Here is a 17,964-nt window from a genome sequence, read left to right as displayed (position 1 = left end):
TCTTGGTCCTGACACTACTGCCATATGAATCAAGGCAAACATACTGACTTCTGCTCTCAGTATAGATTAGTTCTAGGAAACAGCACTATTAGATGGGTTCCTAATATTTAAAAAAAAATAAATTTATTTATTTATTTTGGCTGTGTTGGGTCTTTGTCGCTGCACACGGGCTTTCTCTAGTTGTGGCGAGTGGGGGGCTACTCTTTGTTGCAGCGTGTAGGCTTCTCATTGTGGTGGCTTCTCTTGTTGAACAGCACGGGCTCTAGGCGCACGGGCTTCAGTAGTTGTGGCGTGTGGGCTTCAGTAGTTGTGGCTCACGAGCTCTAGAGCACAGGCCCAGTAGTTGTGGCGCACGGGCTTAGTTGCTCCGCAGCATGTGGGATCTTCCCAGACCAGGGCTTGAACCTGTGTACCCTGCATTGGCAGGTGGATCTTTAACCACTGCACCACCAGGGAAGTCTCCCAAATATTTTTAAAAATTCAGCTTTATAAATATTTACTGTGTGCCTAACGCTGGAGTACAAAAGTGAATTGAATGTGCTCCTTATTCTTAAGCAGTTCCTAGTCCAAAAATACCGTATCTCTAGGGTGGTAATAATTTAGTGCTGTGTCACTACAGAAGAGGAAGACATTAGGATTCATCTACTATACTTACATTCTCACCTACATGTTCGTATAATACTTAACACCTACCATTTTCCATATCTCTAAGTCAGCCCTGAAGTTGGCAGATTATCCACGGTGGTATATGGCTAGCAGGAAGAACAGATATTGAGGGCATTCTGATAGGAATAGTGATGAAGAAAGTAATTTGCTTTCAGTAATTCTTTCTACTTCCCTTTTAATATAGAGAATATAGATTTGATGTGTATATGCCTACATAGGATTTTATAATATTGTCTACTTTATAAATTACTGGCATTTAAAAAAAGTTTCTGCCTGATTTTCAGTTCTTGATTCCTTTTTTCATCTCAGTTATTCTTTCTCATTCATCCACTCAATGACCCAGGTTTCCTATATCCCTAGTGTATAAACCCCCAAAAAGAGACATAGAAAACTAGAGTAATGGGAACATAGTTTTACTGTACAGGTGATATTTTATACTCACTTTAGTTTGATTTGACCCAATAGTATACTTAAATGAAAATGAACTTTTTTTTTTTAGCCTGCCAAGAATCAAGCACTACAAAGTGATGAGTGTAGGAAAAAACTACACTATTGAATTGGAAAAACCTGTAAGTAACTATTTCCTTTTTGTTGATTAATTTTCTCCTGCTTCCTCCCAAACCTACCTTATAGAATTCAAAGTAAGGTGGGAAAGCAGACTCCTTGCCTAGGAACATAGTGCTGGTGAAAAACAGCCATGTTAACGGGTCCTGAAGGTAGCAGACATCTAGGGTGAGAAATGAGATGCAAGAGCAGGTGGGGGAGGCAGAGTAGATCATCTGCTATCAATTCTTTCCACTTCTTTCTTTCTCTGAAGATCTTTATCAATATAATTGTCTCAGGGAGAGAAAACTATTTTTCTTAAGCATCTATTTTACATATTCCAATTAGAAGTACATAAGTATTCCAATGTGCTTATTTATTTATTTATAAATTTATTTATTTATTTATTTTTGGCTGCGTTGGGTCTTTGTTGTTGTGCACGGGCTTCCTCTAGTTGCAGAGAGCGGGGGCTACTCTTCGTTGCGGTGCACAGGCTTCTCATTGTGGTGGCTTCTCTTGTTGCGGAGCACGGGCTCTAGGAGCGCTGGCTTCAGTAGTTGTGGCTCGTAGGCTCTAGAGTGCAGGCTCAGTAGTTGTGGCGCATGGGTTTAGTTGCTCCGTGGCATGTGGGATCTTCCCGGACCAGGGCTGAAACCCATGTCCCCTGCATTGGCAGGCGGATTCCTAACCACTGTGCCACCAGGGAAGCCCCCAATGTGCTTATTTCTAATGGGAAAAAAAATCTTTAAATGCCTGGTCCTTTAATACCCACCATGCAGAAGTTCAGAAATTACCCTCTTAATAGTAACAAGTAGTGAAGAAAGGAGTTCTTCCTTGTATTCAACCCCTCTCCTATCCCAACTGACTTGTAGTCATAACCATTCGATACTATGTTAGGCACAGAACCAAATACTTCACACACGCCATCTAATTTAATCTTCATCATTACCCTGAGGTAACACCTATTATACAGGTGGAAAAACTGGTATTTACACTGGTTTCAGCCAATGACAATGAAGTAATGTGGCCTGTGGTCCAGGATGCTGGGGAAAGGAAGCATCTTTAATCTCAGGCTGCAGTGGTGGGAAGATTGGGTCAGGAAAGTGCTATCACTTAAATGGATTCGATAGGTCTTGAAGATGTTTATGGTATCTTCTCTAAAACTGAGCTCCTAGTTCCTCTGCCTCTCCAGGCCCATTGTATTGATCAGAGAAAGGGAGTGTAGTGTTGAATTTCTTATGTTCTGGCCATAACCCTTAGAGTGCAGACCTTTATCAAGAGCAAGACAGCTGCTGCTTCATATACCCCACTTACATCTTTGCCATAAATGCCTCCCAGAGATTGTCAGTTCTCATGTCCATGCCTGACTGGGCTTTTTCAGAAATTCTAATGAAGGAAACAGAGAATTAGATTGCTGAAGGATAATCCAAATAACCAAGTGACTGGAAGCAATGGTTGGGGAGGAAGAATGTGCCTCTGCAACAGATGAACTGGGGCTCATTTATCTGTCATTAGCCCCAACAGTCCCCAGTGTGCACAAAGTGAACAGCTTGGATTATTCTTTCACCTTTCATACTCCCCAATCCTACCCTTCAACCAGGTTGTCATTTTGTGAATTCTTTTTCCTCTTTACGTTTACCGGGAATATTCAGCTTTAACCTGGTTTTACTTGCTAAAAAATATTGGCTTAGGGGGTAGCAAGACATGTTAGTTACTCCTAGCCAAGTAAATTAGACTGTTACAATGAGATATTAAAACGCTAAGTTCTCTGGCTTTAAAGGGGTCTTTAGTTTCAAGCAGAAGAAAGCAATTATGGCTAACAAGCAAAAAAAAAAAAAAAAAAAAAAGAATTTAAGAACGTAGGAAGCCCATAGAATGACTGGAAGGCTGGAAAACCTTCAGGGACTAGGAAAAGGTTACTTGTACTAAGCATCATCTGATTAGGAATCCGCTTTCTTGATCCTCTACTCAAGTTCAAATTTCAGGAAGGGAGCTTTTTTGGGCCTAACTTGAATCACATTCTCATACAGTAACTGGGAAAGAACAGAGTAACTAATTATTGTCCACCAAACTGTATACAATAGGAAAGGGGTAATTTCTTTATAGGGAATTAGATACGGTTATAAAGGAGAAAGAAAATGCATGGGTAGGTAAAACCTTGGCCATTCAGTAAGTTATTGAAGTGAGGAATTGACATGATTTTCTGGAGAATAGGAAATACACAGTAATCTCCATTAATTTCATTTGAGCTTTCTCTGACTCTAACTTTACACAGGTGACACTGAGCCTTCTCTCATTCTCTGTATACAGGTAACACTCCCAAATCTTTTCAGCGTCATTGATTATTTCATGAAGGAGACTCGAGGAAATTTACGACCATTTATATATTCAACTGATGAAACCCTTGGTATGTTCTTCACTTCATTGCTATATTAAGAAAAGGAAAACAAAACAACAACAAAGAAACCTACATATGATTTGTAATACCAACCAGGTAGGATTATATAGTTCAGCCTTTAAATTTATCCACTTGGAAATCATTTTGTCAATGACCCTGTGAAAATAAGGGTAGTACCAATAAATCCTGGTGGATAGAGTATAGGCCCACTCTAGAGAAAAAAATCCTGAGGCATGTATTGTGACTATTAACTTCATTCCATCATTCTACTCAACTTTATCAAACAAATTTGATGAGAAGAAAGCCATACAGAGTCACAGAAACCAAACAGGGAATTTAAAGGTATGGTCTGTCAACAATGTCAGATGCTTGAGACATGAAAATGGATGAGGATTAAGGGGACACTATGGGGATTGGCCATTAGGCAATAGATGACTTGAGAGCGCGGTCTTATTCCACTGTAAAGGCAGAAGGCAGAGTGCAAGATAACAAGTAGTGGGTGGGTAGTGAGGAACTACAGATGAAGATCGTAGTTAGGATTGGCTGTGGGGCCCCTTATTCATAAGTTATTAAGAATTTCAAAACAGTGGTAGCAGACCATTAAACCAAGCATGAGACCCAGTGCAAGTACACAGTTCACATGACCACAAAGCTGGCCCTGTTTGTAGTCCAGTTTTTGGCAAAGCAGGGCAGGCTGGATGTGACAGTTTCTTTCCATCCTTTTAAACAATCCCTGGTGCACATGGTCACTTGACAAGCTGTAAGCAGGAGAGAAAAAATATCTACAGATTATGAGGCAAAACAACTTGGTTTGGTTACCGCATCAGGGCATATCTGGAAAGTCTCACTAATTAAAAGGATGGCAAGCCTTAAAGGTCCAAGTTTTAAAACATGGGTATGACTCTTGTGATGCCAAATAATTTTAATAAACTCAGAGTCTGAAGGAACTTTAGAATATTATCCAGTATAGTGTCCCATTCTGTATAGGAATCACCTGCACACTCAATACAGAAAACATCTCTAAGATGTGACCAGTTTGTAAATTCTTAATGACAGCCACCTCACTGATTTTTGACACAGCATAGTTCACTTTTGGTCAGCTCTCATTTTAGATAATTATTTCTACTATTGAGTCTGAAACATTCTTCCTTTAACTTATACATATTAATCCAACTTTTGGCTTTAAAACAACACATGGTTTTAAAAAGCCCATCAAATATTTAAAAACTGCCACCATGTCCCCCCTTAGTCTCACTTTGTCAACTACAGATTATTGGTCCCGTCAGCTCTCTCCCTCTCATCTTTGACCTTCTCTATCTTAAAATATAACCACAAAGGATGAACATGTTATTATAGATATGTCAGCATAATACATTGCCTGGGCTTTATGCAGGAAAATACCACCTAATAGAAATCTCTGGGAATGTGCTATTAATATGCTTTTCTTTTTTTTCCCCCAGAGATGAAAGGATTTCCTGTAACATCTCTAAAATAATTAAAAAGAAAAAAAAAAGGGGGGGTGAGGGATCCAATATAATTTGCCTCCTCGATGGATGATATTGTGTCAGTTATCTAATGCTGTGTAACAAATCGCCCCTAAAGCATGGTGGTGAAATCAACAAGTTTTATTTGCTCACGACTCTGCACATCAGCAGTTTGTATTGGATTCAGTTGGGCAGTTCTTCTGCTAGTCTCACTTGGTGTCATTCACAGGACTATAACCAGCTGGTGGCTTGACTGGAGCTACATGGTCCAAGTTGGGCTCATTCGCACATCTGGTGCTGGTGGTCAGCTGGGGCTGGCTGAACCACTGTCTTCTTGTGGTCTCTAATCCTGGAGGAGGTTAGCCCATGTTCTCTCACATGATAACTCGGAGTAGTTAAGGAGGGAAGGGTAGCTGCATGTACTTGGGCTAGGAATTCTTAGTGTTGAGAACAAAATATGGCCCTTTTGGAGCTTTTCATATAGAAGATGTGAACTGAATGATTCCAAGTGTGATATATCTTATGTACAGGGGTTATTTTTCTTCCTTTCTTTTAAAAAATTACCTAATTTGTATAAATAAAATTCTCTTTTTGGTGTATAGTTCTATGAGTTTTGACAACTATCACCACAATCAAGACACAGAAAGTTGCATCATGTCAAAAAAAGTCCTAATGTTTTTCTTTTTTAGTCAACCCTTCTTCTCACACACAATCCCTGGCAACCACTGATCTGTTTCCATTCCTATAGTTTAGCATTTTTCCAGAATATCATATAAATGGAATCACAGTATGGAACCTTCTGAGACTGATTTCTTTCACTCATTATAATGTATAGATTCACACAAGTATTGTGTACTAGAGCTCACTCTTTTTTATTTATGAATAGTATTTTTCTGTAGGGAGGTACCAGTTTGTTTATCCATTCACCAATTTAAATATATTAGGGTTGTTTCCAGTTTTGTGAAATTATTAAGCTATATAAATATTCATATGCAGATTTTTGTGTGAAAATAAGTCTTCATTTCACTTTGGTAAAATATCTAGGAAAGAGATTACTGGGTCATATGATAAGTATATGTCTAACTTTTTATAAGAAACTGTAAAACTCTTCTCACAGGTGGTCCCACCTTTTTACATCTCTACCATCAATGTCTGAGAGCTCTGGTTGTATCCTTGCCAGCACTTCATATTATCTTTAAAAAAGTTACTCTAGATGCAGACGTAGAGATTGGACTCGAGGACATGGGAAGGGGGAAGGGTAAGCTGGGACAGAGTGAGAGAGTGGCATGGACATATATACCTTACCAAATGTAAAACAGATAGCTAGTGGGAAGCAGCTGCATAGCACAGGGAGATCAGCTCGGTGCTTTGTGACCACTTAGAGGGTGGGATGGTGGTGGAAGGGAGATGCAAGAGGGAGGGGATATGGGGATATATGTATACAAATAGCTGAGTCACTTTGTTATACAGCAGAAACTAACACAACATTGTAAAGCAATTATACTCCAATAAAGATGTTTTAAAAAAAATTTACTCTATTAAGTTTGTAGTGGTATCTCTGTAGTTTTAATATGCATTTCCCTAACAATTAAGGATGCTGAGCATCTTTTCATGTGTTATTTGCCATTCATATATCTAATTTGGCAAAATATATGCCTTAATATCTTGCCCATATTTTTATTGGGTTGTTTTCTTATGGTGGAATTTTGACAGTTCTGTTCATACTCTGAATACAAGTCTTTTGTCAGGTATGTGATTAACAAATTTTTTTTTCATTCTTTTAATAGCATCTTTTGCAAAGCAGTCTTAAATTTTGATGAAGTACAGTTTACCAATTTTTGCTTCTATGGATTGAACTTTTGGTGTTGTATCTGAGAATTCTTTGCCTAACCCAAGATCATGAAGACTTTTTTCTTATGTTTTCTTTTAGAAGTGTTACAGTTTTATTTATTTTTGGCCATACCATGCAGCTTGTGGGATCTTAGTTCCCCGACCAGGGATCGAACCCAGGCCCTGGCAGTGAAAGTGCTGTGTCCTAACCACTGGATCACCAGGGAATTCCTAGTTTTATGTTTTAATTTAGGTCTATGATCCATTTGGAATTTTTGTTTAAGGTGTGAGGGATGAGTCAAGGTTCATTTGCATTTAGATATGTAATTGTTCTAGGACCATTTGTTTATAAAGATCATCCTTTCTTCATTAAATAGCCTCTACACCTTCATAAAAAATCAATTCAACATATTTTTTCTGAATCAGTTTCCAATGGTTATGTTCCTACCCTTTTGCCAACAGCACACTATCTTGATTACTGTAGCTTTACAGTAATTCTTGAAATCAAGAGGTATAAGTCCAACTTTATTCTTCTTAAAATTGTTTGGACCAATCTAGTCTCTTTGACTTTTAGTATAAGTTTTAGAATCAGCTTGTTGTTATCTACAGAAAAATTCTCCTGGGTTTTGATTTGGATTTTGTTGAATCTATAAATCAATTCAGGGAGAAGTGACATCTTGAGAATACTGAGTCTTCCAATCGAGAAAGAAGTATATCCCTCCATTTATTTATGTTCTTTCTTTTACAGTGCTTTTGTAGTTTTCAGCATACAGAGCCTGCACATATTTCGTTAGATTAATAGCTAAGTATTTAACTTTTTGGTGCTACTCTAAATGGTACTGTTTGAAAAATTCTGAACTCCAATTGTTCGTTGGTATTATATAGAAATATAATTTTTATATATTGATCTTGTATTCCAAGATTTTGCTAATATCACTTACTCATTTCTAAAAGCCTTTTTTTTTGGTTGTTGATTCTTTGGAATTTTATATGTAGAAATCATGTTATCTGTGACTAGAGACAATTTCAGTTCATGTTGTCCAATCTGGATAACTTTTATTTATTTTTCTTGTATTATTGTACTTACTGGCTGGACTGTCTAGAACAATGATGAATTGAAATGGTAAGAGTGGACATCCTTGTCTTGCTCCCAGTTTTAAAGGAAAAATATTCCACTTTTCACTAATAAGTATGATGTTGTCTATAGTTTTTTTAATTATTTTTAAAATGCCCTTTGTCAAACTGAGGAAGTTTCCTTCAATTCCTGGTTTGCTGAAGTAGTTTTATTTTTGTTTTTGAATTGTGAAAGGATGTTGAATTTTGTCAAATGATTTTTCTGTACCTATTGAGATGATCATGATTTTTCTTTTTATTTGATTAATATGATGAATTGATACATTTTCCATTTTTGGACCAGCCTTGCATATACCCACTTGATCATATGTATTATCTGTTTTTCAAAACAATTTTGTCTAGTTTTGGTATTAATGCAATGCTGGCATCAAAAAATGAGCTGAGAAGTATTCTCTTTTCTTCTATAGTCTGAAAATGTGTGTAGAATTGGTATTATTTCTTCCTTAAATATTTGGTAGAATTCACCCTATAGGCCTGAAGATTTCTTTGCTGGAAGGTTTTAAACTATGAATTCAGTTTCTTTAATTGAATTTAGATGTAGGACAATTCAGGTTATCTATTTTTTTCTTGAGAGTATTTTGGTAGTGTCTTTCAAGGAATTGGTTCATTTTTTCTGAGTCTTCAATAAATAGTCTTCTGACCCAGGGCCTGGTATAGTGGAAACTGATGGATGTTGGTGGAATAAGTGGATGGCTGAATGCCTAAGCATAGCATTGGGGAAGGAGGAAGCAATATTCTCTGTTTCCCAGAGGAAAACCGTCACTCTCAGAAACACAAAAGGACCATCACAATTAAGTGTACATGTACTACATTCCAGGCTCTATGTGAAGAGCCAGGATTACATGAATCATCTCGTTGGCTAGGACTGGGTTTTCATCTGAGACTTGACCTGGAAGGATCCACTTTCAAATCAGGTTGTTTGCAGAATTCACTCCTTGCAGCTCTAGGGTTCATAGCAGCCAGCTTCTTCAAAGATACCAATGGAGGTGGAGGTAGGGAGAAGGAAGGAGGGACTATTGAGCAAATCTACTAGTAAGGTGGAGTCTTATGCAATGTAACATAACTATGGTATTGACATCCCATCACCTTTGCCATATTCTATTGGTTACCATGATTCCCATTTCCTGGTATTCACACACTATGTAAACCCTGTATCTTGAGGGTGGGTTGCAACTGTAACTTGTTTGTAGCCAACAGTGACTTGCAACAATATATGTCCCTTTACTCTCCCCTCCACGTTATAGTTGTCATATATATTACATCTACCTAACATTGAAAACCCCAACAAGCATTATAATTTTTGCTTTCAATTGTTATAAACATATTAAAGAATGTGAGAAAAGTAGTCTATTATTACCTAGATAACTCCCACCTATTGCTTTCTTTTTCCTGTGGTATCATTTATCTTCAACTTGAAGAACTTCTACTGAATCTATCCAGTGGATCTTTTTAATTTTAGATTTTTTATTTTGAAAATTTCTGCTTAGTGTAATTTTTCTTTCTTTGTAGAGAACATCTATCCTACTGTTGGTTTCAAGAATATTTATCACCACCTCATGGAACATAGCTCTTCAAAATCTTTGATAATTTCAATATCTTGGTTATTTTAGTGTTGGCATCTGTTGTCTTTTCCCTTAAGAAGTGGTCTCGTTTTTTTGCCTCTTTGTTTACCAAGTAATTTTGAATTGTATCTTGATGTTTTAATTTGAATATTATGTCATGAGCCTCTGGGTCCTATTAAAATCCTCTGGAGATTTTTTTTTTTTTTTAAGCAGGCAATCATCCTGATTAGATTGAACTAATTTTGCCTTACTTTCTCTGGGAAGTGTTCCAATATCAGTTCAGTTTCAAAACCTTTGGTATGTTGCTTTGGGCTCTCTTATGCATGTATATCTCAGGAATTAGCCTGGGACTTAGGCAGTGGTTTCTTTAGTTTAGTTCTCTGGTATTACTGTTATTCTGGTGGCTGAACTGGTTCAGTTTGCTTTGTGATCAGGAACAAATTTATCAACCTCCCTGCATTTTAGTCCCTTGTTATAGGAGTAGGGAATGACAGATGAACAGAGTTAGAAGGAAACATGAAGAGACTTCAGATAGTCACACTGTCTTCTGTAGAGTAATATATTTTCTTTCAAAAGCAGAATGATGATGGAAGAGTAAGCTGGAAGAGTAAATGAGAGTGGAAATAGGACTTTCTAAGAAAAACTACAAAAAAGGTGAAAATCCATTTTGACACATACTGCTGAAGCTTTCAAGTACAAGCAGGAAAATTGTTCATGTTGAAAATAAAGAACTACCCTCTTCAACATTGGTTCAATCAAGCTTTCCCACCCACAATTTCTAGGCCTAGAACCCACCACAGAAGGGAGAAGAGAGAGGTTGAAGAAAAATCTACATATTGCATAAAATAAAATGGTAAAACTATTATACTTTCATGTTTCTTGGTAATTTATTATTTTCAAAAGGAAGATATTACTTTTAAAGAAAATTATCTCTATCTTCCTGATCCTGATTACAAAGTCACTTACTTGGATACCAGAATTAAACACTGCAGCATACAATTTCATTATCTTATCAGAATGAAAACAATTCACTAGAAAACCATAGTATATGGCTGTGAGGGTAACTCAAAGATATATGCATTCCCATGCACTGATATAAGTTGAAAACATGTGGTCCTTTCTAAATGGAGTTTTTATTTCCCAGGGCTTCAGTTTAATACATTTACCTCTATACAATCTCCACAGCAGATTCTCTAGTTCTCATAAATTCTAGCAATTCCAAAAAAGCCTCACAAGATTTTGTTAAAATCTGATTTGACCAATTATGAAACATAAGTTATTTTAATTGCCCAGCTAAAAACCACAGACAGGAAAAGTACTAGGAGAAGTCCTTTCCCAGTGGAAATACTCTATGCCACACTTTTTGGTTATTGGAAATCAGTGAAATTTATCATTTTCCATTTTTTCCCTAAAGTTGTCTCTTTGCTGGCTCAAAGTCAACCCATAACCTCCTTTTGTAAAAATCATTAATTTATAAGGATGGTAAAAGGCTGCATAATCACCCATTTCACAAATACAACACAGTATGAGACTAATCACTTAGAATTCCTTAAAAATACTAATTCTTCAGCCCCACACCAGATCTACTGAACCAAAATCTCAGGGACATTTTTTCATAAACTTTTTTTTCTTGAAAAACAGGCTCCTAAATTGATGGTCATTCAAATTGGGAATCAACTAAAAAATCAAAAGATATGGCTTATATTCTACTCCTGGTTCTAATTATTTCAATGTTTGGCTTCTTTGGTTTCTTCATCTGAAAAAATGAAGGGGTTAGGAATGGATTCTTAATGTCCTCTTAGCTCCAACACCTTATAAAGATGTATCTTTATAAGAAGAGGAGAGTAGATCACAAACACACACAGAAGAAAGACTATGTGAGACAGAGGGAGAAGATGACCATCAACAAAGCCAACAAGAACGGCCTCATAAGAAATCAACTCTACTGACACATCAATCTTGGACTTTTAGCCTCTGCAACTGAAGAAATATATTTCTGTTGTTTAAGTCATTCAGTCTGTGGTATTTGTTATGGCAGCCCTAGCAAACTCATTCAATGAGTTATCTAGGATGCCTAAAAATATGCAGACTCCTAAGCTGACCTCAGACTGAGTGAATTAATTTCTGGGGGTTGGTCCAGAAATCTGCTCTTTTAAAACACATCACAATAAAGTTTACTACACACAATAAAGTTTGTGAAATACTTCTCTGAAATCTACTGTAATATCAACTGTTAACTGATGCATAGATGACAAAAGATCGACCTATCTATCTCTTATTCTCAAGGGCCTCACAATTAAGTTAGTCCAAATATAGATAAGCAACAAGAGACTCAAGATCTCCAATTTGTTACCATCTCAAATGTTAAGAATGAATTCTTGCAATCTAAAAGAAATGCAGTTCTTAATATAGGACGCTTAAAAAAATGGACTCTTGAAGATAGTGAGGCAAAGTGGTTGACTGCAATAAAGTGAAAGGAATGGACAGGGAGAAAGAAATCAAAGCCCAGGGCCTGACCAAGGTGGAGAGTCTAATAGAAGGCCACCAACACATTGAGCTGGGAGAAACAACAGGAAAAGAGCCACAAAAACTGCAGAAATTGAAATTGATGAAACCATAAAATGGCCCTCATAGTTTAAATAGATGTTAGACAATATCTGCAGAGGATGGGAAACTATAAAAAGTGTTCCAGCAGTTTTAAAAAAGAGAACCAAATAGAACTTCTAGGACTGAAAAATACAACCAAAATTAAAAACAAAATGGATGGATTTAATAGTAAGTATGTACGAAACAGATGAAGAGAAGTAAAGTAGAATATGTGTCAGAAGAAATTATACAGTATAAATCCTGACAAGACAAAAACAATTGGAAAATACAGAAGAGAGGGTGATAAATATGGAAGGCAGAGTAAGTCTGCCACGTGTAATGAGAATCCTCATATAAGAAAAGAGAAAGGGGATATAGGCAATATGTGAAGGAGTAATGAACTAACAAAAGGCACAAATCTAGATTCAAAGAGTTGAACAAATCCTAAACAGGATTAACAAAAGAAATCCACACCCAGACACATAATTATACAACATAAAACGAAAGCAGATATTTGTTTTAAAGATGCAATATTTAGCTTGACAGTTGACTTAAGAGCCAAAGAGGAAGTCGTAAGAGAGTAGAAAAATATTTCCAACATGTTGGAAGATAATAAAGGCCAAATTAGAATTTTACATTCAGCAAACATACCTCTGCAGAATGAGAGCAAAATAAAGATATTTTCAAACAAAGAAATCATAAGCAAGTATGCTACCAGTGGACTGTCACAAAATGAAATTCTAGAGGAAATATTTCAGGTAGAAAGAAATTGATCCCAGATGGTAAGCCTGAGGCACAAAGGAGAATAAAGAGTAAAGAAAGTGATATATATGTGTGTGTATAAATATAAACAATGACTATATAAGAAAATAATAAAGTCTATAGAATTAAAAGACGTTGAAGTACTTGACAATGGAATTAAAATACAAAAATAAAATACATGACCATAGTATGCAAGCTGCTAGTTAGATAGTTGTTCTAGTTATTACGTCTGGGTAACAAATAATCCCCAAACTAAGTTGCATGAACAATCCATGTTCACAGATTCTGTGGGGCTGGAATTCAGCTGGGCACAGCAGGGATGGCTTGTCTCTGCTCCATGAAGTCTGGTGCCTGGAATCACTTGAAAACTTGCTTACTCATATGTCTGACACCTGATGCTGACTGTAGGTTAGGGGTCTCAGTTTCTCTCCTGGGGGCTAGTTTAGGCTTCCTCACAACATGGTATCTGGATTACAAGGGTGAGCTTTCCAGGAGGGAAAGAGCAAGCAAAAGAAATTGAGAGCCAGCCATGCAGATGCCATATAATCTTTTATGATCTAACCTTGAAGTTGTACAGTTACATACGCTGCATTCTGTTGTATTAGTTGAGGTAGTCAAAAATTCTTGTTTCAAAGTAAGTGGAAACATTCTGCTGCCTAATGGTGGTTGGGGGGTGGCAAGCTTCTAGAAAAGCATGTGAGACTATAAATATCGCTGTGGCTATCTTTGGAAATTATAATCTTCCAAAATGTAAAGATAATGATTAACTTTAGTCTGACTTAATCTGAATATGCATGTTGTAATATAGGGTAATCATCAAAAGATAAAAGCCACTAAAGTAGTAAAGAAAAAAATGTGTAGAGCTCAGGAAAAGAGAAATCATATTATTTATATTAAGAAAGAATTTAACATCAGGAATTGGTTAAACAGGTTTTGTGAGAAGTCAAAATGTCGGCAAGGGACACAACTATTAAAGGGAAGAAAGTAGGATTATTAGAACCTGGAAACCTAGAACAGATACCCTGCAGAGAGCCAGAAAAAAGGTAGAGCCTGGGAACCAACCACAACTACTGGGAGAAAAGCCATTGCTGAGGTGATGCTAGTGATCAGGAAGCAAATGGCAATAGTCAAAGTCTCTTCTCCTGTTCTCCAGCTTTCCAGTCTCCTTCTAGTGTCCCCTATTTGTGGAACCTAAAGGAAGCTAGATGGTGAAGGAGAAATATAGTTTGCAAAGTTCCAGAGTACAGAAGGGTGTCTAGAATTGAGAGACAGTTAATAATTGGCATATATGGAATTAAAAAACAAAAGTAAATACAAATTTAAAAAGGTAAGAGAGAAAAAGAATCATAGAACAAGCTAGACAAAAAACAAACGCCCATAAAATAAAATGGCAGACATAAATCTATTAGTCATTATATTAAATGTAAATGGCTTTAGTGTTCCAGTTAAAAGACAAAGAATATGAAATTGGATTAAAAAAAAAACCCAAATCCAAACTCTATGTTGGTAATGAAGGAACACTCTGCTAAAAAATTCAAGAGTTGAAGAGGAACAACCCCTAATGAAAAATGGAAAATAAAGGCTGAAAATGAATGAGGTAAGCATCTACCACAAGAAATTAGAAACAAGAACAATAAAAAACTCCAAACAAAATAGAAAAAATAAGTAATACTGATAAAAGCAGAAATTAATGAAACAGAAAACAAACATAGAGAGGATTAATAAAACCAAAATTTGGATCTTAGAAAAAACAAATCACTGTCCCTATTTAAAGATTATGTAGACTACCCAAAAGAATTTTCAAATAATTTACAAGCATCATTAGAGTTTAGTAAGTTTCCAGATACAGAAGCAATACAGAGATATCAATTACTCTTTACACATAATCAACAGGAAATAAAATGGGCTGAGTAATTTGGATTTAACATTCTCACTTGAGAATATTTAGAAATATTTCAAATATATTTGAAAAAGTATTGGATGATATTAGAAAGCTAAGTTAGTGAATAATTATCAAGTTAATATCTGAGAGAAAATAGAAATTCATAAAGGAAATGAATTCTTCATTTGTGACCACTTGTACCCTGGGAGATTTTGCAGATTTTTAAGAGGCTACTGAGAAGCTGAGCGGAGCTAAGGGACTTGGGATTCAAAGGTAGAATGTAGTGCCAGCCAAGAAGTGGGGGCACTAGCTCTGGTAACCCAAATCCACACTTAGTAAGCCTGAAGAGTTTTTGAAGTAAGGATTAACAGGAAGTAAGGGCACTAGTACAGTTAGCTCAGCTCTGAGTCACATGGATGACTCAGAAAATCTCAGTTTCTGAAATTGGGTCAAAATGTTCCTGAATTACTAGTGACCAAGTGTCTAGTAGAGCATATAAAAAAACTCTGTGGAGGATGAAAATATCTTATTGGGCATCAAATTGCAGTTGATCTTTGAACATCATGGGAATTAGGGCACCAACCCTCTGCACAGTTGAAAATCTGCTTATGACTTTACAGTCAGTCCTCCGTAACCGAAGTTCCATTTCCACAAATCATATAATACTGTAGTATGCAGTATTTAGTGAAAAAAAATCCACACATAAGTGGAGCCAGGCAGTTCAAATTTGTGTTGTTCAAGGGTCAACTATATTTCTACAAGCAAGCTTTCAAATACAACATTGGCATACAATTAAAGATAACCACACATACAAGGATACAAGATAAATAAGAATTAGCAGAAACAAAAATATAAAAAGAGACCCCAGGAGAGCTTCAGATTTGGGAATTATTAAACACAGGCTATAAAATAATCATGCTTTTCATGTTCAGGTAGATAAAAGATATAAAATTTCAGCAGGACAATTAGAAACTGCAAAGTGATAGATATGCATGTTTGAAATTAGAAATTTGAGAACTGAAAATACAAAGGGCTAAAAATAACCAAGACACTTACAGAACAATAAGTTGGGAGGACTTGTTCTGCCAAATATCAAAAACAATATATCAGCTATCGTGATGAAGTATACCATCACAGGGATAGAAAAGAAGGAACAAGAAATCCAGCAAGAGACGTATACATATATGGATATGACATATGACTTTGGTGGCACTGCAGAAAAGAATGGACTTCAATAAATGGTGGTGAGACACTTCCTAGCATACACAAAATTAATTCTTCTTGAATTAAAAACTTAAAATCGGAAAGTCAAAATTAAAGCTTTAGAAGACTATATAGAGGAGTATCTTCATGACTTTGTGGCTCTAGAGAACAATTTTTTTTAAAACTCAAAAAGATCTAGCCTTAAAACAAAAAATTGACACTTCTCAGTACCTGACCATTAACAAATTCTTTTTATCAAAGAGCATCATAAAGAGAGGGAAAGGCAAGCCAGAGTGGGAAAAAATAGTTGCAATTATATAGCCAACAAAGAACAGGATTTATAAAGATCTTTTATGAATCAAGGAGGAAAAAAACCCTGTCAACACAACCAAAAAATGGACAAAAGAATTGAAAAGTCACTTCACAAAAAAGAAAGAGTGGCCAACAAACATATTAAAAGGTGCTTAATTTCTAGAGTAATTAGGGAAATGCAGAGTAAAACTTCAATGAGATATAACTGCACATCCAACAGATTGGCACAATTAAAAAAAAAAAAAACATCTGTTAACACCAGAGATGAGCAAAGTGGGAAGACACGACAGCTCTATTGTTCAGGAAAAACTTTGTTATTATCTAATAAAATTTAAGATGTGAATATCCTATGACCAAGGAATTCCATTCCTAGGCATATATACCTTAGTTACCCTAGGCAATACATAAAATAATGTTCATTGTGGAACTGTGATTACCCACACCCAAACATCCCAATTGTCCACAGTCAATAGAATGAATAAATAAATAGTTGTATATTAATGCAAAGGTAAAATTACACATCAATGACTATGAATGAAGTATTGTTACAAGCAACCACATGGATGAATCCCATGTTGAATGAAAGAAGCAGCCACAAATGAATGTATTGATTCTATTTACATAAAGTTCAAAAACAACAGAAGTAAACTGTATGTATTGTTTAGGTACATACATAGGTGGTAACACTATAAATAAAAACAAAGACACAGTTATCACAAAAGGTAGAAAAGTGCTAACTGCTAGAGGGTATGTGTGGGGAAGCTGGTTGTGATTGGGAAGGGACCGCAAGGGGAGTTTCTGGGCTGCTGTCAATGTTCTATTGATTTGAGAGCTGGTTATACAAGTAGTTACTTTACAATTATTCCTTAAACTGTGTATTTGTATTTTATATACTCTTTTGAATATATATATATATATATATATATATATATATATATATATATACACACACACACACATACATATATGTATATATATGAATATATATTTCTTAAATAAACAAAGCTAAGACAAGGCAAGACAAAAATGAACAAATTACCTACTGATTACTTCCTGTGACTCCCAAGACTGCAACTTCCTGATTTATGTTTTGAATTTGTTAAAAGTAAACAGTTAAGCCCATACCTAATGATTGTATACTAAATGGTTATATATTTACAATCACAATGAATTTTTGATAATATTCATTGCAGTTGAAAGGATTATTAGGTCAAGAGAATATTTTCCCTCAAGATCTCAAGAGAACAATTTTCTTTCTGTCTTCATTTTACTAATTATAAAATAGTGGACTCTAAACACTGCTGACGTTTTTATGTCTTGTCACTGGCACAACCAGGGAGTGTCATGATACATAAAAAATAAAAATAAAGATACACATCTACATCCAAGTTCTTTGGGACAATTTAGAGGAACTTATAGATGTGTAACATACAGCTCTGAACTCTAAAAAGGAATGGACTTTGGAAATCCCCAACCAACAGTCTGGGATTTACCAGATCTTCTAGGTTTTACAATTTCTCAATTGTTTTAAAAGAATTTCCAGAAGCTAAAAGCACTTTGAAATTTTGTCTCTCCATATCCAGTGAGTGTTCTATCTCCATG

At 35.9% G+C, this 17,964-nt stretch overlaps 1 protein-coding gene across 1 annotated transcript in view; it reads left to right on the top strand.

The window, feature by feature from the left end:
* The window catches only part of STAP1 (signal transducing adaptor family member 1), a 43,938-nt gene extending 33,477 nt beyond the window's left edge, over positions 1 to 10,461 (top strand). Inside the window, exons 7-9 of the mRNA XM_060090583.1 lie at positions 1,166 to 1,235; positions 3,520 to 3,616; positions 10,400 to 10,461. Of these exons, the coding sequence (XP_059946566.1) occupies positions 1,166 to 1,235; positions 3,520 to 3,616; positions 10,400 to 10,461 (229 nt within the window). The remainder of the gene's footprint in view (positions 1 to 1,165; positions 1,236 to 3,519; positions 3,617 to 10,399) is intronic.
* The last annotated feature ends 7,503 nt before the right edge of the window (positions 10,462 to 17,964 follow it).

This window comes from Mesoplodon densirostris, chromosome 1 (assembly GCF_025265405.1).
Source record: "Mesoplodon densirostris isolate mMesDen1 chromosome 1, mMesDen1 primary haplotype, whole genome shotgun sequence".
In the NCBI taxonomy this organism is placed as follows: Eukaryota; Metazoa; Chordata; class Mammalia; order Artiodactyla; family Ziphiidae; genus Mesoplodon; species Mesoplodon densirostris.
This window is presented reverse-complemented; position numbering and strand designations above follow the sequence as displayed.